Genomic DNA, 22,066 nt, shown 5'->3' with positions numbered 1-22,066 from the left:
CTTTACTAGATTCATAGACATTAATCTATCCTAATATACATAACAGAATGCACCAGTAAAAACACAGAGAACAACGTCACCAAGACAGTGTCCTGAAGTGGTCTTCGCCTCTGAACGAGGCGGCCAGTAACAACATATACAGAAGACATAACATCATACGAGCGTAAGCCGTAAGCAAGAACAGACAGGAGGAGAACAGATAGACATATAGAAAACAAACAACGTAGAAATAGAAAGTGTACAGACCGTGACGGCGCTGGGCGAGGGCGAGCCCTAACGAGTTCAGGGTCCATCGCCAAGCAACGCCAACCAGCGTGTTCCAGCCTGCCGTTCACAAGTCCACCCGGATCCGTGCAGTGCAGCGACTTTGGTAAGACCGCCCCAAAAAACATAAATGTAGATATAAGAAGAATAGACAGAGTTTACGATCATTTCTGTATGTTATAGAGATTATATGGACATTAAATATTTACACGCAAGACAGACACACAGACAGATAGCGTAGAGACAGATTAATATGTCTTCAAGCATTACAAATGAGAAAATATAATAAAAAGAGATAAGATAACAATATGATAAAACATATGAACATTTATTAAAAGGACAAAACATACACTGGTATCTAATTTCATTTTAAATACTGAATACATTATAAGAATATCTACAAGATAAATTTCACGAGGCAACATAAAATATAAGTAATCATAAGCATTGTTAAAATTGATTATAATATAGGATGTTGTTTTGGGTCCTGTCTGATCCAGTTCACTTCCCCCCTCAACCCACAGAGCACTCCCAGGCCGCAGAACCTGGACAGAAACTGCATGAAGAGACAGAATAGGTGCGGGTCCAGGGCCGGTCAGACCTAGAGATATATAAGACGATGCACAGATATAGAGAGACACAGAGACGGACCCAGGTTACGAGAGCGAGCACCAGAGAGAGCAGGAGCTGTGGCGAGAAGTACCCACTGCAGTACACCCCCCCACACGGGCCCATGGCACATCCACTTTCAAGTTCCTGCGACCGGACGAACACCCGGGAAGTACCTTCCGTGACCGTCAGGAACGTGAGCGGGACCCAAGACCGCTGAGGTCACACGTCAAGTGCTCCGGTAAGGGTTTATTAATGTCCAGACTTGGGACTGCAAGAGTTGCAGTAGAGAAAAATGTATATCACATAGATCGCAGTTACCATAGAAAACATACAAAGGGCCGTAAAGTGAGCATAGAATAGACACTGATCATAATTTAAGATAATAGTGCATTAAAATGAGGATAGCGCAAATTCCCATTACGATTATAATTGGAATGAATGGCAGCGATTGGGAATGATTTTAAATAATAAACACAAAGGGAAGTGCAGCAGAGCAGGGTGTCAGAGTTAAGGGTTTTATTAAGTAAAACGGGTGGCACAGAGCGCCTTAAGTTAAGGTTTTCTTTAGTAGCACAGCACTGCTCATGACTAAAGCTAACTGAAGTTGCCTCCACTAAACTGGTGCAACCGAAAAAAAATTCTTTTTTTTTGTCCCGCAGCACACCCCTGGGGTGTTGCGAGGGCAGCCCTGGAGGTCAGCAGGATCACAGAAGAGTCCTGTTCCCCCTCACCTGGAAACCCTTCCTCTGGAGGACGGCGGTGACGACGGTGTTCCCACTTCCTTGGTGGACGCGCCGTGACACCAACAGACTCAACTGGGTCGTCATGGCAGCACGAGTGCAAGGAGGCGACCTATGAACATCAACAAGGCTCCTTCAGAACACAGAGTACCCTGTTCAGGGTCCGGCAGGGTCACAAGTACGGCACCGGGGTTCCCCTGCAGTCCCGAGGCCATGGTGGCCAGGAACAGCCTTCCAGTAAGTCACTGGGGAATGATCTGTTCTATGTTGAAGGCAAAACCGCATGTTCTTCATGCACTGGGTTAGAAAGGAAACACCATATCCCATTGTTTCACTTTCCTTTTGGGATAGAGAGAAACATTTCTGAATTTGGGACTTTCGGACCAGATTAATTTCAGACCAAAAGTGAAGTTATATACCTCATTGTCAAAAATGAAGCCCCTACTAAGTTTCTTCACCCTTTACTTCCCACTCCAGCCGTGCCCTCTCCTCCGGGCACTCCCAGAGATCCTGGTCTCAGCAGAGGACTTGCACCATCGAGTGTGAAGCGGAGAGAAGTGATGGCGGCAGCCGCTGCTTCAATGATCCTGGTGGAGCGCGCGAGAGGAAGAGCGCCCGCTGGGTGAAAAGGAGAAAATGAGCTGTAAAACGCAGGAGCTGTGCAGCGCTGCACCTCTCGATACACGCGGAGGGCCGAACACCTCAACACTCGAGAAGGAGAAGACGTCTGACTCAGGCATGTTCCAGGACGTGAGACGCAGGCCATTAACAAGGGCGGCACGTTCTCGAGACGAGCGACCCAGCGAGGTCTCCTCTCCCCTACCCACAGTCTGCAAGGGCCCGCCGCCCGCCAGTATGAGGGCATATTACAAAGACAGCCACTCCTTATCGTAACACTTCAAGGTCACCTACTGTCTCTTCTACATCAACATGTGTCCCCTCTTCTCATGTCTCTTCCTACATCAACATGTGTCCCCTCTTCCTCACTGTCTCTCATACATCAACATGTGTCCCTCTTCTCCATGTCTCTTCTACATCAACATGTTCCCCCTCTTCTCCATGTCTCTTCTTCATCAACATGTGGCCTCTTTCTTCATGTCTCTTACTACATAACAATGTGCCCTCTTCTCCATGGTATCTTCTACATCAACATGTGTCCCTCTTCTTCATGTCTCTTCTACAGTCAACATGTGTCCCCTCTTCTCATTCTCTTCTACATCAACATGTGTCCCCTCTTCTTCATGTCCTCTTATACATCAACATGTGTCCCTCCTTCCTTCATGGTCTGCTCATACATCAACATGTGTCCCCTCTTTCTTCATTTCTCTTCATCACATTCAACCATGTGGTCCCCTCATTCTTCATGTCTCTCATACATCAACCATGTGTCCCTCTTCTTCATGTCTCTCTACATCCAAACATGTGTCCCCCCTCTTTCTCCATGCTCCTTCTACATCAACATGTGTCCCTCTTCCCTTCATGTCTCTCTACAATCAACAATGTGTTCTCTTCTTCATGTCACTTCTACATCAACCATGTGTCCCCCGTCTTCTTCATGTCTCTCTACATCAAAATGTGTCCCCTCTTCTCCATTCCTCTTCTAGCATCAAACATGGTGGTCCCCCTCTTCTTCATGTCTCTTCTACATCAACATGTGTCCCTCTTCTTCATGTCTCTACATATCACATGTGTCCCCTCCTTTCTCCATGTCCTCTTCTACATCAACATGTGTCCCTCTCTTCATGTCCTCTTCTAACATCACATTGCTGTCCCCTCTTCTTCATGTCTCTCTAATCAACATGTGTCCCCTCTTCTCCTGTCTGCTTCTACATCAACATGTGTCCACCTCTTCTTCATGTCTCTTCTACATCAACATGTGTCCCTCTTTCTCCATGCTCTCCTTCTAACATCAACATGGTCCCCTCTTCTTCATGTCTCTTACATCAACATGGTGGTCCTCTTCTCCCATGTCTCTTCTACATCAACATGTGTCCCCTCTTCTTCATGTCTCCTCTACATCAAACATGTGGTCCCCTCTTCTTTCATGTTCTCTCTACAGTCAACACTGTGTTCCCCCTCTTCTTCATGTCTCTTCTACATCAACATGTGTCCCCTCTCTTCATGTCTCTTCTACATCAAATGTGTCCCTCTTCCTCATGTCTCTTCTACATCAACATGTGTCCCCCATCTTCTCCATGTCTCTTCTACATCAACATGTGTCCCCTCTTCTTCATGTCTCTTCTACATCAACATGTGTCCTCCTTCCTCCCAATGTCTCTTCTACATCAACAGTGTCCCCCTCTTTTCAGTCTCTTCACATCAACATGTGTCCCATTTTCTTCATTCTCTTCTACAATCAACTGTGTCCCCTCTTCTTCACATCTCTCTTCTACATCAACATGTGTCCCCTCTTCTTCATGTCCTCTTCTACCATCCAACATGTGTCCCCTCTTCTTCATGTCTCTTCTACATCAACATGTGTCCCCTCTTCTTATGTTCTCCTTCATCAACATGTGTCCCTCTTCTTCAATGTCTCTTCTAACATCAAACATGTGGTCCCCTCTTCCTTCAATGTCTCAATCTACATCAACATGTTTCCCTCTTCTCCATGTCTCTTCTACATCACATGTGTCCCCTCTTCTCCATCGTTCTTCTACATCAACATGTGTCCCCCTCTGTGTAAGAGTGGCAAAGTAACTCGGCGTGAACGCGGCTATTGAGTTCCTTTGTAACTCAAAATGTCTCTCTGAGGGGCGTGGGGAGGGGCTCCTTATTTTCATCTGAAGTAACAGACAGCGAGAATAGAGCACTTTGGAAACAGAGGCTGAAACGAGGGGATTATGGGTAATGCTGCAATGATCTGTTTGGTGTTTCAGCCAATCAGAGACAGGCTCTGGATATATCTGTGATGTATTGATGAAGAAGAGGATGATAGGGGACCTTTAATGTGTCTGCTGTTTACAAATCATAACTAATTGATGACACATCACTCCTGCATTAATCTGCTCCCAGGCACCCCTGCTGAACCCTCTATCCCCCGTATCACCGACACCCACGCCGACAGCATCAGTCTGGCCTGGTCTCGGCCCGTTGATGACGGAGGCGCCGACGTGATGGGCTACATCCTGGAGATGCAGGAGGCCGGGGCTGAGGAGTGGAAGAAGGCCCACGAGAAGACGCTGAGATCCGCCGAGCTGACGGTAACCGGGCTCTCCGCCGGGAAGAAGTACTGCTTCAGGGTCGCCGGCATCAACGTCAACGGCACCGGAGACTTCAGCGAGCCGTGTGCCGAGACCGAGCCCGTGGAGAGACTAGGTACGTGGAGAGAGGAAACGCCAGATTGATATGTAATAGAGGATAGGGCCGCACCTTAACTGAAGATAATAAACACATATTAACTCAGTTCGTAGTCAACTGGAGTTCCTATGGAGAACTGCATGAGTCGTAACCCTTAGATGACTCAGCTTTATCAATTCTTAAAACATGCTGAAGAGATTTTAACTTTTTGTTGTACCACATAAAATACGTCAGTAAATAGCCCACTGGTGGATATAAAAACTGAGGGTACTAACAAGAGTCTGCATTAGACGACATATGGTCAGACAAAAGTATATATAATAAATGTATGTTCTGATATTGTCCTACAGAAACTCCAGACTTTGAGCTCCATGACGACCTGAAGAAGACCATCTGTCTGCGTGCCGGCGGATCACTCCGCTTGTTCGTCAGCATCACAGGTCGCCCGGTGCCCGCCATCACCTGGAGCAAACCAGGGGTGGACCTGCAGAACCGAGGCTTCATCGACATCGGCAGCACCTCCACCACGCTCATCATCGATCGGGTGCACCGCTACGACGCCGGGAAGTACACACTGGTGGCAGAAAACTCTGCCGGCAAACAGGAAGTCAACATCCTGGTCAAAGTCTACGGTAAGGGAACGTGTGGTCTATGTATTCAGCATGGTAATCAGAATCCCTTTATTTTTGGGGAATGTACTGTATTACAACAGCAGAACAAATATACTTACATAATAAATAAAAAAGTAGGCACAAAAACACAATAAGTTCAAACAAATAACAGAACAGAGCACTCACGGAAGTAGCTGGTACTGTTCACAGATCATTGAAATAAAGCATAAATTGCACACAGTTTTATATGTACAATCTATTAAAGTTACCCTATTCTGCTGTAGTGTCTCCATTGAACCAACGTATTTGCATTGATAGATACTCCTGGACCCACCGGGCCCATCAAGATCAAGGAGCTGACCAAAGAGTCGGCCACCATCTCCTGGGAGGCTCCGGCGGTGGACGGCGGCGCTCCCGTTAACAACTTCATCATCGAGCGTCGCGAGGCGTCCATGAGAGCCTACAAGACCGTCACCTCCAAGTGCAGCAAGACGTCCTTCAAGATCGACGGGCTGATGGAGGGCATGCTGTACTACTTCAGGGTCCTTCCAGAGAACATCTACGGCATCGGAGAGCCCTGCGAGACCCCCGACATCGTGCTGGTCTGCGAGGTTCCTCTTCCGCCGCAAAAACTGGAGATGATAGACGTCACCAAGAGCACCGTGACGCTGGGCTGGGAGAAGCCAGAGCACGACGGCGGCAGCAGGCTGACGGGATACGTCATCGAGGCCTGCAAGTTCGGCACCGACAAGTGGATGAAGGTGGCCACGCTGAAGACCACGGACTTCGAGCACACCATCGAGAAGCTGAACGAGAAAGAGCAGTACCTGTTCAGGATCAAAGCCATCAACAGCCGAGGAGCCAGCGAGGCCAAAGAGATGCTGACGGCCATCACCGTGCAGGAACAGAGAGGTAAGAATCCACTTCCTGTTAGTTACTTCCTGCTCCTTATTATTTCTAGTCTTTTCATTTGTAATGTACAATGCCATGTCTTTTTATGCTGCTTCAAGGCAAAACATTCCCAAATATCTTATCTTACTTCCTGTTTGTTACTACCGTAATTGTGCCGGATCGGATCCACATTCATTCCTATAGGTAAAAATGTGACGCTGTGTTTCCTCCCCAGTGCTGCCGGTGGTGGACTTCTCCAGTATTCCTCAGAAGGTGGTGAACGTCCTGTCCGGAAAGACCCTGGAGCTGGACCTGCCTCTGGTGGGCCGGCCTCCTCCCGTCTGCTCCTGGTTCTTCAAAGATAACAAGATGAAGAAAACGGAGCGCGTCACCATCCAGAGCACCGGCAAGTTCTCCAAACTCACCATGAGCGACACCACCATCGACGACAGCGGCGACTACACGCTGGAGGTGAAGAACGTCGTGGGCGTCATCAGCGAGGTCGTGAAGGTCGTCGTGCTCTGTAAGGAAACTTTAATATTACTCTCTCTTTATGTTTGACTGACATCACACAGCTGACTGTGAAGAGGGAGGGCTGGGCGATAAAACAGTCAGGACATTTAACATGGTTTCATTGTTAGCAACATTTCTAAGAACTATCTTACCGTGATGCGTAATAATTACGTTTGAAATTACTCGTTTCCATAAGAATTCGATAATTCAGTAACAAGAAGTGTGTTTTCTGAGAATTTCTTTAGCATATAAAGCTGACTCGTTTTATCAGCTTGATTTGATAACTTCTCTTAGCAAATGTTTTCAGACGTTTTTTATTCTGCTGTTTCGTGTTTTTCGTGTTTTTCCTGCATATATTTATTGTGTGTAATCCAGATGTTTAATGCCGACCTTATTGATTAGAATGTTTCCTAACATCTCTGCGTGTCCCCTGCAGCTAAGCCCGATGAGCCCCAGGGCCCAATCAGGTTCGACGAAGTGGACGCAACCACAGTCTCCTGCAGCTGGGACTCCCCCCTCAGGGATGGCGGTGCCCCCGTCAGCGGCTACGCTGTGGAGCAACGTGACGCCCACCGGCCCGGCTGGGTGCCAGTCTGCGACTCCGTCAGCCGACCTACATTTAAGTTCGAGAACCTCAACGAAGGAGACGAGTACGTGTTCCGCGCCGCCGCTATCAACCGCTTCGGCACCGGAGAGTTCCTGCAGTCAGAGATCGTCACCTGCAGGAGCCTGAAGAGTAAGACAACCTACTCTACCTACTTTTATTTTGTTTTATTTATTTCATAGTTCTTAAAGGGTTTTATCTTATATTATTTATGTAAAACTTTCAGTAGCAACATTTCTTTTTACGTTGTTTTTTTAATATTTTAATCGTTTAACCTTTATTAGAATTATGACATTTTTATTACTATTACCTTTTTATTTGTATTTCTGTGGTACATATATGTTCACTTTGTTTTATAACATGTGATTTCCTCCCCAGACGTGCCTGGAACCCCGGGCCGCCCCACCATCTTCGACGTTTCGCGCGACGGCATGACGGTGGCCTGGAACCCGCCCGAGGAAGACGGGGGCCTCGAGGTTTCCGGATACATCATCGAGCGCAAAGAGGTGCGTTCGGAGCGCTGGGTGCGCGCCAACAAGAACCCGGTGACCATGACCCGGTACCGGTCCACGGATCTGATCGAGGGCCTGGAGTACGAACACAGGATAACCGCAATCAATGCCCGCGGACAGAGCAAACCCAGCCCGCTGTCCAAACCCGCCGTCGCTACAGACCCCATCGGTAAGAGACAGACCAAGTACTGTAAAACTGGTCCACATCGAAGGGCCGCCATCGCAGCGGTGGTACATCAGAATTTCTTGAAACAGTTGGGTCTATGCTGTAGTTGAGCAGTTTCAGAGAAGTGTGGGAATTTAATCAGTGCGTTCCTTGAGATAGCTTATTGCACGAACAAAATATGTATATCTTTTAAAACACTGTTTGATGAAACAGATGAGACATTTCTATGAAAAAAAACTCACAAATACAAGAAAAAAATGTACAATAAATAATTACAAAATGTAAAAGAAAAATATGTAGTTTGGGATAAGAAAACCTTTGGAGAAGAGAATCAGAAATGATCTGAGACTGAAGTCATTAACTGACCTTTAATCCAGGGTTAAGCCACCTTTTTCCATACACTAAATCTCGGTGCGTTTTGACTGATGGAGGATTTTAGTAATAGAACGTCTGGATCTGAAGTTACCATACAAGCTGAGGTAACGATAGCAGCAGAAATCCTCATTAAATCCATGCCCCCCCCCACAGATCCTCCTGGCTGTCCCCAGAACCCGAGGATCACCGACACCACCAAGTCCTCCGTGTCTCTGGCCTGGAGTCCTCCCGACGACGAGGGCGACGCCCGGGTGGACGGCTACCTGATCGAGATGCAGAAGGCGGGCAGCATGGCCTGGATGAAGTGCAACACCACGCCATCCCTCATCTGCGAGTACACACTCACCCAGATGCCTCAGGGCGAGGAGTTCAAGTTCCGCGTGATGGCCTGCAACGCCGGTGGCTCCGGAGAACCCGCCGAGGTGCCGGGAACCGTCATTGTGACGGAAATGCTCGGTAAGAGGATTATATAAGAGTATTAACATCTATTACTGTCTTTTGTTCAGTTCTCAAAAAGCTGACAAAAAGAAATACTACAGAGGAAAAATAAAGCAGACTTAGAACAAAGGATGTGCAGGATGCAGACAACAGAGACAGAAATATATAACTTTGTTTATTTCAGAATCAGAATTCCTTTACACATGCCACAGAGGGGACATTGTCAAACTTAGAAGAGGGCCAGCAATTAAAAGAACTTGAACTATAAGAATGACCCGTCCTGCAGGAATAGTAATGTTTACACTCTGGTTGTTGCAGAATCTCCGGACTACGACCTGGAGCTGAAGTACAAAGACTTGTACGTGGTTCGTCACGGAGGCGTGGTCCGCCTCTCCGTGCCCGTCAAGGGTAAGCCTCACCCGACCTGCACCTGGTCCAAGGACAGCGGCGCCTTCTCTGCCAAGGCCATGATCGCCTCCACAGAGGACGCCAGCGAGCTGGTGATCAAGGGAGCGGAGAGGAGCGACACCGGCGTCTACGAGCTGCTGCTGCAGAACGCCATGGGCAAGAAGAAGGCCACCATCAAGGTGAAGGTCATCGGACGGCCGGCCGCACCCCAGGGCCCGCTGATGTTCGAAGAGATACAAGCCAACTCTGTCAAGGTGTCCTGGAAGACGCCCGAAGACGATGGTGGTGCAGAGATCCTGGGCTACATCATGGAGAGACGTGAGGCGACGAGGAACGCATGGTACACCGTGGACTCCAGAGTCACAGAAACACATCTTCTGGTGAAGGGCCTGTCGGAGGGGGTGGAGTACCACTTCAAGGTGACCGCCGAAAACTCCTTCGGCATCAGCTCCTCTCTGAAGTCCGAGCAGCCTCTGGTTCCCAAGACCCCCATCTGTAAGTGTTCCTTCAAAATCCACATGCAGTTGTTTATTTCACTAACTTTGTCTGTTTATGTTTGCCGAGTTCTCCTAAACTCACCAGACGTTAGCATTAGCATTATGCATAACACTTCAAAACAATTGCAATATAAAAAGTAATTGTGTCAATGTCAGTAATGAAATGGGGGGGTAACTAACATATTTCATTGTGAAATATGTTAGTTACATTGCAGAATCAGAAACGGTTTTATTACCAAGTAGGTTTACACATATGAGGAATTTGCTTCGGTGTAAATGGTGCATTCAAAGATACAGGAAGAAGAATATGTGTAACACCTGTAGTGTTGAACAGTGAGTAATGATTCAGTAATAAATGTGTTTTTCTTTTACCTAGGTGTCCCCGAGGCTCTCATCACCGCGCCGGAGATCATGGACGTCACCAAGAGCTCTGTGGCGTTGGCCTGGGTCAAACCAAAGTACGACGGTGGCTCTGCCATCACGGGATACTTCATTGAGCACAAACTGGTGTCCGTGGAGACGTGGACGCGGCACATGGTCGCCGTCAGCTCCACCATGTTCACACTGTCCGGGCTCACGCCCGATGCCGAATACTCCTTCCGCATCGTCGCCGCCAACGCAATCGGACAGAGCGAGGCCGGGCCCACGTCCGAGCCCGTCACATGCAAGGATCCATTCGGTGAGAACCAGAACCAAAGTCACAACAAAAGCCAGAACCAGAGCCATACATTAAGAATAGAAGAATATACACAAATATTTTTAAACAGCTCCGGTCACCCATGTTTTAGAAAGTACTTAAATAGATAGTTGATTCATGAGAGATGAAAAAACATTTGATTTGGACCAAAATAAAGTTGGAAAGCTGTTTTAAGGAAACCATTGCCTGTGAAACTCCCAAATAGAATCTGATCAGAATCAGAATAACTGTATTAGTTCCACAGAGGGGAAATTGTTACATTTATGTATTCATTGATGATCCGTTGGCACCAGGAGCTTATTGTTTTTATTTCTCTCCCCAGACAAGCCTAGTCAACCGGGCGAGATCGACACGGTTACCGTGGCAAAGAACTCTATCGCCATCCGCTGGAAGGCGCCAGCGTGTGACGGAGGAAAGGAGGTGCTCGGCTACTGGGTGGAACACAGGAAGTCCATAGAGAGCAAATGGACGAAGTCCAGCAAGCAGATGCTGAAGGAGAAGGAGAAGGAGTTCACCGCCTATGGCCTCGCCGAGGCAACCGAGTACGAGTTCAGAGTGTTCGCCGAGAACGAGACGGGCATGAGCCGACCACGCAGGACCGCCACCTGCATCAGGACCAAGCTCGGCGGTGAGCCAGATCATCATTATTATTATTTGCAGTATAATATTTAGTATTATATTATTAGTCATTCTGAAATCCCATTATTTAAGTTACTAATAAACATGTTCCTTGTTCTGTGGCACAGTTGAAACTGCACCGGGCCTGAGAAAGGAAATGGACGAAGTGACAACCAAACTGGGCCAGCCCGGCGTTATGAAGTGCCAGATCATCGGCAGACCCCTCCCCGACATCAAGTGGTACCACACCGGCAAGGAGGTCATCGAGTCCCGCAAGTTCGAGATGAGCTCTGACGGCCGCAACCACTCGCTGTCCATCAGCACGGACCAGCAGGAGGATGAGGGCGATTACACCTGCAAGGCTGTCAACGACGCAGGCGAGGCCGAGACCACCGGCACGCTGGTGCTGGAGGCCGCTGCACGCTTCCACCCCGACTACCCGCTGAAGGAAACCTACTACGCCGGCCTGGGGTCCACCCTGCGCATCCACTGCGTCTACATCGGCCGGCCTGAGCCCAAGATCATGTGGCTGCACGGCGCTAAGACCCTGGAGGACACAGACGACATCAGCATCGAGACCACCGGGTTCTACACCCACCTGGTGATCAAGAACGTGCAGCGCAGAAAGCACGGAGGAAAATACAGAATCCGGCTGCACAACCACTTTGGCCGGGCGGACACCGCCTTCAACGTGGAGATCTACGGTATGCAGCAGCAACAGATGTTAGGGGGACTGTTAATATGTTAGAAGATGAGGCTAATGTTGTTAGCAATATACTATAAGCAGATAAAGAAAGGGAAACGTTATTGGTACTATTATTATTATAATTAGATTCCAGTTGAGTGCAGTTTGCTTTGGTCTATAAGCATTTTTTAGTATTTGTTAGTCTCTTAAAATGTAAATGGAGGTTCTCCTCCCTTCCCCCAACTCACATATTCAGACTGTCAGTATTGAGTTTATAATTGAATATGCTGCCTGTGTTTGCAGACAAACCTGAGATGCCTCAGGGCCCCATCAAGCTGGAGGCTCTGCTGAAGAACTCGGTCATCATCAGCTGGAAGGCGCCCGCAGACGATGGCGGTTGCATGATCACAAACTACATCGTGGAAAAGCGCGAGGACAAGGAAGGCACCGAATGGGAACTGGTGTCCTCCTCCATTAACGGCATCTCCTGCCGCGTGCCCAACCTCATCGACAGCGCCGGGTACTTCTTCAGGGTTTACGCCCAGAACCGCTACGGCAACAGCGAACCTCTGGAGCTCAGCGCCCCCATCCTCATCAAGAGCCAGCTGGGTATGTTTTATTTATTTCATTGGTGTTAAAAGTCTGATAAAAAGCAACCCATGTTTTTATCTAGTACTTAAATGCTAACTTCCTGAAAGATACAGCGCTGATACTACGGTCTGGGCTAACTCTGACACAAAAGTAAAACATGTTCATCATACAGCTTTATGTATTCTTCAGCGTTCAATCATATTTGAGTTTAGCCACAAATCTGTAGAAAAAGATATCAACCCCTTCTTTTATAATTTCCTGACACCTTATTGTTATCTACAAACACCCACATGTACTCACGGTTTCTGGATTGTGTTTTCCTCACGCAGAGAAACCATCACCTCCTCTGTCCCCGGTTGTTTCCGGCATCACCAAAGACTCCTGCGTGGTTTCCTGGAAGCCTCCTCTCAGCGACGGCGGCTCCAAGATTAAGTGCTACTGCCTGGAGAAGAAGTTCAAGAAGGACAAGAAGGAATGGAGCGAGTGGGCCGCGGTGACAAAGGATGAGATCAAGCAGACTGTGTTCTCCGCCAAGCGCCTGGTCGAGGGCGTCGAGTGCATCTTCCGCGTGAAATGCGAGAACCTGGGAGGTGAGAGCGACTACAGCGAGGAGACGGCGCCCATCGTGCCGGTCACCGCTGTGGATATCCGTGCTCCTGCCTTCAAGGAGGAGCTGAGGAACATGAGCGTCAAGTACAAGAGCAACGCCACCTTGGTGTGCAAGATCCTTGGCCAGCCCAAGCCTGTGATCAAGTGGTTCAGACGAGGAAAGGAGATCCACTCTGACGGAAAGAAGATCAAGATCCAGGAGTTCAAGGGAGGCTACCACCAGCTGGTGATCACCGAGGCGGACGATGAAGACTCCACCGTGTACCAGATCAGGGCCACCAACCAGGGAGGCTCCATCTGCGCCACTGTGTCTCTGGATGTGGAGAGTAAGTTCAGATTTATTTATCCGGGCCACTGGTTCCCAACTAGTTTTCTATTTGGTTTATAAAGTCAGAATAGGGAAACATTTCTTCTGTCAATTGAAAAACCCAAAATATTCCCGAAGATAGACAAGTTCCAGGAATTTGCTTTGGTGTATCAGTACATGGCATTAACACGGGGGCAGAAAATGAACTGAGTTAGGTACAAATATCTACAACATATTTAGAGCTGAGACAATTTTAGAAGAAGTTGTGTTTGCAGGAATTTAAATAAGACTTGACATTTAAACATTTTCTTATTTCTAGTTCCTGCTAAGATCAACCTGCCGAAGAACCTGAAGGACAAGGAAGCCATTCCCGCCCTGCGCGGAGAAGTGGTCAATATCAAGATTCCTTTCAGCGGCAAACCAGATCCTGTCATCACATGGCAGAAGGGACAAGATCTCATCGACAGCAACGGCCACTACCAGGTCATCGTCACCAGGTCGTTCACCTCGCTGGTGTTCTCCAACGGAGTGGAGAAGAAGGATGCCGGTTTCTACATTGTCTGTGCCAAGAACAGGTTTGGAATCGACCAGCAGACCGTCGAGTTGGATGTGGCCGACGTTCCCGATCCTCCACGTGGAGTCAAAGCCACTGACGTCTCCAGGGATTCTGTCAGGCTGAACTGGGTGGCCCCCGCCAATGACGGAGGCAGCAAGGTCGTCAGCTACATCATTGAGAAGTGCCCCACCACCGCCGAGAGGTGGGAGCGCGTCGTCCAGTCCAGAGACACCCACTACACCGTGACCGATCTCTTCGGAGGAACCAGCTACCAGTTCAGAGTCATCGCTGAGAACAAGTTTGGACAGAGCACCCCATCTGAGACCAGCGGACCAATCATGACCAAGGAGGACAAATCCAGAGTCCTGCTGTACGACCAGGAGGTGGACGATAGTGGTCGCGTCCCCAGGGGCAAGATTCACTCTGACGTCAAGAATATGCATACCAAGTACGCCATTGCAGAGGAGTTGGGCAGAGGTCAGTTTGGTATTGTCCACCGCTGTGTGAACATCACCACTGAGAAGACTTACATGGCTAAATACTACAAGGTGAGAGGCGCTGATCAAGCGATCGTCAAGAAGGAAATCGCTACCCTAAATCTGGCCAAACATGAAAACTTCCTGCTCCTGCAAGAGTCCTTTGACAGCCCAGAGGAGCTGGTGTTGATCTATGACTTCATATCTGGCGCAGACATCTTTGAGCGCCTCAGCACAGCCGAGTTTGAGTTCAATGAGCGCGAGATCGTCAACTACATCCGGCAGATCTGCTCGGCTCTTGATTTCCTGCATGATGAGAGCTACGGACACTTTGACATCAGACCTGAGAACATTGTGTACACAACTCGAACCGGCTCTAATGTGAAGATCATTGAGTTGGGCCAGTCCAGACACATGACTCCTGGAGACATCATCAAAGTCCAGTACACCACTGCAGAGTACGCTGCTCCTGAGATCCACCAGTGTGACATGGTCAGCACCGTCACCGACATGTGGGCGGTGGGTGTCCTCACCTACGTGCTCCTCAGTGGCCTGAATCCATTCACAGCTGAAACAAACCAGCAGATGATTGACAACATCTCCAGTGCCGCCTACACCTACGAAGACGAGTCCTTCAAGCAGGTCAGTGTGGAGGCGTTGGACTTCACAGACCGCCTGATGACGAAGGAGCGTAAACATCGTATGTCCGCGGCCGAGGCTCTGGTGCATCCTTGGCTGACCAAGCCTGCAGAGGAGATCAGCAGCAGGGCGATGCAGACCGGCAGACACAAGAGATACTACCAGACAATGGAAAAGAAAGAGTGGAAGACAGTTGTCTCCGCAGCCCGTATAGCCAGCGGCGGCTCCATCAGAACCCAGCGTGGCGTCTTTGTCTCCAAGGTGAAGATCGCTCCGTTTGAACACGGCCCTGTCGGAGGCCAGATCAGCCATGCCGTGGCGAAAGAGGGAAGCAATGTGAAATTTGGCTGCAACATTGAAAACTACGACAGCACTACTGAAGTCACATGGTACTGTGGCGTCAGGCAGCTTGAAGCTGGAGACAAATATGAAATTGAATTTGAGGACGGCCTGGCTTTCATCACCATCAACAAGGTCACAAGGGCAGATGATGGCACCTACAGATGCAAGATTGTGAACGAGTATGGGGAGGACAGCGCCTACGCAGAGCTGTTTATCAATGGTGTCAGATCTTACCGCGACTTCTTCACCGCCCGCGTGGTAAAGAAGACGAAGCGCAGAGTGGACACTGCCAGGATGCTTCAGAAGCCTCCGGAGTTCACTCTTCCTTTGGTCAACCGCACCGCCTACATTGGTGAGGACATACGCCTTAGTGTCACCGTCACAGTTCACCCAGAGCCTCGTGTCGTCTGGCACAAATCTGGACAGAAACTGGTCCCTGGACAAGATGAAAAGAAATACACCTTTATCAGCGACAAGGGCCTGTACCAGATGATCATCCACAAACTTGAGGATGAGGACGAAGCCGAGTACAGCGTTGTGGCACGCAACAGTTTTGGTGATGACAGCTGCAAGGCTCGTATCACCGTTGTTCCCCGGCCTAAACCAGCAGACCTCACCTTGAGGCCAATGTTCAAACGCCTGCTCGCCAACGTGGAGTGCCGGGAGGGCCAGAATGTGCGCTTTGAGATCAGAGTATCCGGACATCCCCAATTGAAGTGGGAGAAGGACGGCATGCCTTTGGCCTTTGGACCGTCCATCGAGGTCATCCATGAGGGTCTTGATTACTACATCCTTCACGTAGGAGGCACTCTGATTGACGACTCCGGTGTTTACCGAGTCACTGCTACCAACTCTGCCGGCTCCGCCAGCTGCCAAGCAACACTCAAGGTCGAGCGGTCCACTCACGTGAGGAGGGAAGTCGAAATGAGTGCCAAGGAGAAGAAAGCAATGGCTGGAAAGGCAGAAATGGACAAAAAGGTGAGGCTGTCTCAGATTATGTCTGACACAGTATTCATACCTCTACCACCCTTGGCAGTGCAGGCAGTCAGGGAGGCAGCCTCCATGTTCAAGCCCGCCGTGACCACAAAGAAGGGGGAGAAGACCGAGGCGGAGATCCAGAAAGAAAAAGAGGAGAAGAAGAAGCGCGCTGATGAAAAGAGGCTGCGCATGCCATACGATGTTCCTGCTCCTCGCGTCATTAACCCTGCGTCTCTCGTGGAGGACGTGGAGATCAAACACTTCCAGCCACTCTCTGACATGAAGTGGTACAAGAAGCTGCGAGATCAGTACGAGTTCCCTGAGCCGATGGACAAAATCCATCAGAAGAGGTTGAAGCGTATCCGCCTCTCCAGGTGGGACCAGTTCTACGAGATTCCTATCAGGATCAAGGACCATTATAAGCCCAAGTGGCGCATCTCTGCCATGACTCAGGACGACTTGGAGACCGTGAGGCCTGCAAGGCAGCGCTCTCCTTCCCCTGAGCTGGAAGCCTACCACCGCATCAGGAGGAGGTCTCTGGGTGACATGTCCGATGAGGAGCTCCTGCTGCCTGTGAAAGAGTACCTGTCCATGAAGAGGACTGAGGAGGAGAGGCTTCGTCTGGAGGATGAGTTGGAGTACGGTTACTCTGCTTCCCCACCCAGTTTCAGCCCGGTGCGCTTCGAGCTTTCGGCCCTGCGTCCATCATCCCCAAGAAAAGCCTACAGCGAGGACGACGAGGCGGAAGAGGCCCGCAGATACGACTCCTATAGAATCCCATCTAAATACGAGGCCGGACCCAGTTACGTTGACCTCCGCCAGCGACACGACAAAGCCACCCACAGACCTCAAAGACAGAAACAGAGGGTGCATGAGGAGAGAGAAGACCAGGAGCTGCTGCGCCCTCACACAACCAGCCAGAGGTTATCCACCTACAAGAGTGCGCTCAAACGCATGGAGTTTGAGGAGAAGACTCGCACCTCTAAAAAGGAAACAACTGTCACCGTCTCGACCTTCTCTAAGGACGTCGAATCTGAACACCTCACATCCTTCACCTCCGAATATATGCCCAAACCGATCAAGAAGCTTGAAACACCTGAGCCCCACATAAGGACATCACGTAGCCAAGAAAGGTCTGCCGTGTCCGATGCGGCCCTCACTAAAGTCGACTATGCCTCCAGGTATGAGGAGAGAAAGATGGCTCTGAGATCGGAGAGGAAATCGGTGGAGAGGACTTTCGAGACGGTGACACAGGCTCCCTTCAGTCTTGACCACGGCCCCCGGATCACCATTAGGATGCGGTCACACCGCGTACCCTACGGCTCCAACACCAGGTTCACCCTGAACATCCAGGCCAGACCCGAGCCAGAGGTCAAGTGGTTCCACAATGGGAAAGAGATTGATCAGACCGGCAAATACCACATGAGCCACCTCAGTGGGGTCCTGACTCTCAGGATTAACAACTGCATGACTGAAGACTCCGGCACGTACCGCGTGGTCTGCACCAACGCCAAGGGAGAGACTTCGGACTACGCCACGTTGGATGTGGCCGGAGAGGAATACGCTGCCTTCTCCTCGCTCCGCAAAGACGAGGAGCCTCCATCCTCCCATCTCCCAGAGATGACCCGGACAGAGGAGTATCACATGTCCTCCTCAAAGACAACCGTGATGGAGAGCAGGACTGAGACAAAGAGCACCACTGTTGTTGTTGAGAAGCGTACGGAGAAGACGACTTCTCCAGCCAAGATCCTGAGCAAACCTCAGTCCCTGACAGTGGAGGAGGGAGACTTTGCCAGGTTTGAGTGTGATGCGGACGGCGAACCGGCGCCTTCAATCACCTGGCTGCACCAAGGATCCTCCATCGGATCCTCTTTCCGTCACCACATCATCTCCACGCAGCGCAGCTCCTCCTTCGAGATCTCCACCGTGGAGATGTCGGACGATGGCAGCTACTCCGTGTTGGTGGAAAACGCCGGAGGCAAACAAGAGGCCCATTTCACTCTGACCGTCCGCAAGTCCGAATCCAAGGAGAAACTGGCGGCCAGAATCACCTCCCCTGAGGCCAAGTCCCCCATACCAGTCAAGTCCCCCGAACCAATCAAGTCTCCTCAGAGGGTCAAGTCCCCAGAGCCAATCAAATCCCCTCTGAGGGTCAAGTCCCCGGAGCCAATCAAATCCCCTCTGAGGGTCAAGTCCCCGGAGCCACTGAAGTAGTGTAGCAGCACGCCCCCGCTCCGGCCAAGTGCGACGCAATTGTACCTCCAATCTTGTCGCGAAGTCCCGGGAAGCCAGGAGGTCAGTCTTGCGCTTTCTAGGTTTTTATTATTCAAAACGACTCAAAGCAGCCCCGTCCTCGGCGAGATTGGAAACGGCTCCGGCGAAATCCTGAAGTTGACTAGCACTCCGTGTCTCAAAGCAAAGAGCAAGAGTCCCAATAAGCAAGTACCTTGAAAGGACCCTTTGCTAGCAAGTAGAAACAAGTCCATTATAACAGATTTATTGTTACGTCATGTAAAGGGTATTTGGCAAAGTTAGAGCCGATATATGGTAATACATGTAACAGTGGTCAAAGTTTTTAGAATGCAAGAATTAACAGGGTTATACCGTGTAAATATTGTTGCAATCTGCACTCAGATCAAAACGTAAAAATTAATACAGTTCAAACCATGTTTTTATCAAGTATAAATGTTTTTGTCCTTTAGGTCTAGAAGAGTGCAAATTTTTTAAGTAGTAACGATTAAGTGTTTAGTTTCCAAGACTCATCCCCCTCGGCCCCTTTATTTAAATTGAAAATCCAAAAATGTACCTTCGTCTGCACTAGTCCCAGAGGCGCCGAGCTCCCAGGTAGCTCAGCCCCTTAGACCTCAACTTTTGTTTTATTTAATTAATGATTAGTTCTGTCGTCATTATTTTGGTGAATTACTAATAAATATAAAGTATAAATGGTGTTTCGCGCATTATTTTATCACAATTACACATAAGTATGACAATTTATTTTAGTTAAACAATCGTATTTGAATCAAATTTTGTATGGCAAGTCGAATTTACAACAAATATAAGCTTTTGTATTTAAACGCGTGTTAGCGAAAATAGACGTTCTTAGGAAGTAAGAACGCGCAATCGTAAATCGTATACCGATTATAGTAAACTGAAATTTGTGATGTAGATATCTGTAGCTCTATAATAATAACGACTTTAATTTCACTTCCATGTCAAATAAAATTAATGCAAAACTCAATGTCTGCACTCCAACGCATACTTGTTGTGGCTTGATGGCATTACATTGACGCATTCATAAAGGTCATAATATTTTCAATCTGCTCTAATGTCGGCAATTTTACGTAATTTTACTTTTCAGTACTTTCTCTATTCCTCTCTTTTTCCGCACAATTCAATACATAACTTACATGTTATAGTTTTTAGGAGAGACAATACACGCTATAGCCTGTAACCACTTTCCTCCCGCCTTCTCTAATGCGGTGTCGGCGGTAACTTTCTCCTCCTCGGTTATCTATATATCAGTCCACTGCCTCGAAAAACCACCTCAGAGAAAGAAGTGTTAGGTGCGGGGCGGTTGACGCTCTCCTTCGACGTCCCGAAGAGAGAGAGGGGGACTTGTTATAAGACGAACGATTGTAATGCCGCGTAAAATTAATTTTCATGGGTAAACTTGGAAAGAGTCTCGTGAGGTAACAGAGGAATGAAAATTCGAGAGAGATACCTACGCTTCTTATTATGCTTATTCGATTAATTATGGTACACAAGTTGTGATACACAAACATATAACCTAAACTTAGACCCCCCTGCCATATCAAAAGGAGAATGGAAATGCCTCAGCCCCTTTTGTAAACCTCTCTGACCCTGAAGTGGGAGACACACCTCTGGAACTAACCGAGGCCCCTAAACTGGGAGTCTCNCCTAGAAGCTGTGATCAGCTGTTACATTGCATTTAGCTGACCCTTTTATCCAAAAGGACTTACAATAAGTGCGTTCGACCAACAAAATACAAACTTGAAGAAAACTTCAAGTTTGTATTTTGTTGGTCGAACGCACTTATTGTAAGTCCTTTTGGATAAAAGGGTCAGCTAAATGCAATGTAACAGCTGATCACAGCTTCTAGGAATAGTAAGGCAATCATCTTCAGTTGAATGGCCATTAAAATGCTTTGTGTCTACAGAGGATCGCTGTCTTTACAATATAACACATAATTCTGGCCTGTGCAAATGAAAGCTAAAAAAAAATTTCAGGCACAAACAAAAGTCTGCTATATCTATATATATATAGATATAGATATATATGTATTTATATATATATATATAGGAAGACACATACAATGTTTGATCAAACACATACAGTCAACAATACAGCAATGACTGTCTTCATTGTTACTTAGATGAAGACATGTCTAATGAATAACTTCAACCAATCATGTGTTAACGACTCTATGCCCTTGGTATTGCAGTTCCAAGAGAAACACAGATGAAACCATTTACTACTTTTAAACAAAAGCGTTTACAAAATATGTGCAGACATTACATAACAGAACATTTAGAACTTTTTCCAACTGGAATGTAAACTCTTTTTCAGTCAGCATTAGAAAAGCTCAGGGAAATCTCTTCTATTGTTATCCCAGCAGCAGATCAGAGAACAGTGCTTAAATCTCACTTCACATACACATTTCTACATCAGCAGCAAGAGCACAGAGCAGCTTTTTCAACAATAATGATAATAATAATAATAATAATAATAATAATAATAATAATAATAATAATAATAATAATTAATACCAACATGATATAATCTTAGATGCTATCATTGGTGAGAAGGACGTGTCTGAGCCTCTGATATGGAATGATTTGTTTTGTAAAGGCTTATTGTAGTGTTAGAATAATCAGGACGAAGCTCCTCTACGGTTTCGGGGCGTTCTGCATTCGCTGTCGTCGCCTGGCTAACGCCTCCTGCTTCTTCCTCTCGATCTCGGCTGCAGAGCACTTTGCTGTCATCTGGCTTGTGACAAAAACTGAAAAGGAGGAAGGGAAGTGAGGGAAATTAATGAAGACACTGAATACGAGCTTAGAAATCATTGAGAATTAAACACTTTAAGACAAAAGGTTCAAATTGACCCTAAATCAGAACTTGTGTGGCGACTGAACAGCTAAGTTCTAATTTGATGACATACATAATTCGCTACCATAACTAGAACCAGCAGGGCACCCATGGTGGAGCTCATTTGGAAAGTACTAAAACTCACCCTCCATGTCCAGAAAAAAAAAAATCAGTTTGCAATTCATTGGCAATGAAGCTTCCTGAGGTTTGGACTCCTGACAGCATCCCAAATTAAATCCATAGCTCTGTTTACTTGTTCTGGGGGGGAATTGTCCATGTGCACACGCTGTCATTGATTATAAGAACAACATGTGACATCTGTTTCACTTGTGAGTTTTCACTTCAATATCCAGTCTAAATGCAGAGTATTTAAGATGGTAAATGGAACAGACAAACTGCCAAGAAGCATTGAGTGGAGGGAAAAAACAGTACTTGCTTAATAGAAATACCTTTACAGGGTATATGCAGGAATCCTGAAGTCAAATGTAAAACCTTTCAAGACCTTTTTTAAGACCCTTTCCATACATTTTAAGA

At 47.9% G+C, this 22,066-nt stretch overlaps 2 protein-coding genes across 3 annotated transcripts in view; one reads left to right on the top strand and one right to left on the bottom strand.

Annotated features, from left to right (window-relative positions):
• The first annotated feature begins 4,626 nt into the window (after positions 1–4,626).
• Positions 4,627–18,640, top strand: LOC104959309 (titin-like). The gene is made up of 14 exons (XM_010787177.1): positions 4,627–4,931; positions 5,264–5,545; positions 5,843–6,436; positions 6,651–6,938; positions 7,365–7,664; positions 7,911–8,213; positions 8,739–9,041; positions 9,342–9,926; positions 10,305–10,607; positions 10,948–11,253; positions 11,372–11,947; positions 12,232–12,537; positions 12,849–13,454; positions 13,755–18,640. The coding sequence occupies exons 1-14, from the start codon at positions 4,730–4,732 to the stop codon at positions 18,638–18,640; spliced, it is 9,840 nt and encodes a 3,279-aa protein (XP_010785479.1). The 5' UTR covers positions 4,627–4,729.
• Positions 18,641–21,240: 2,600 nt separating this feature from the next.
• LOC104959300 (uncharacterized) overlaps positions 21,241–22,066 on the bottom strand; it is an 8,708-nt gene continuing 7,882 nt past the window's right edge. For both annotated transcript variants that reach the window (XM_010787169.1, XM_010787170.1), the window contains exon 6: positions 21,241–21,446. In XM_010787169.1, coding sequence (XP_010785471.1) covers positions 21,334–21,446 — 113 coding nt within the window. In that variant the 3' untranslated portion in view covers positions 21,241–21,333. The remainder of the gene's footprint in view (positions 21,447–22,066) is intronic.

Source organism: Notothenia coriiceps, unplaced genomic scaffold (assembly GCF_000735185.1).
Source record: "Notothenia coriiceps isolate Sejong01 unplaced genomic scaffold, NC01 NC01_scaffold00030210, whole genome shotgun sequence".
NCBI lineage: Eukaryota > Metazoa > Chordata > Actinopteri > Perciformes > Nototheniidae > Notothenia > Notothenia coriiceps.
The sequence above is the reverse complement of the archived record's forward strand: the minus strand, read 5'-3'. Positions and strand labels throughout refer to the sequence as shown.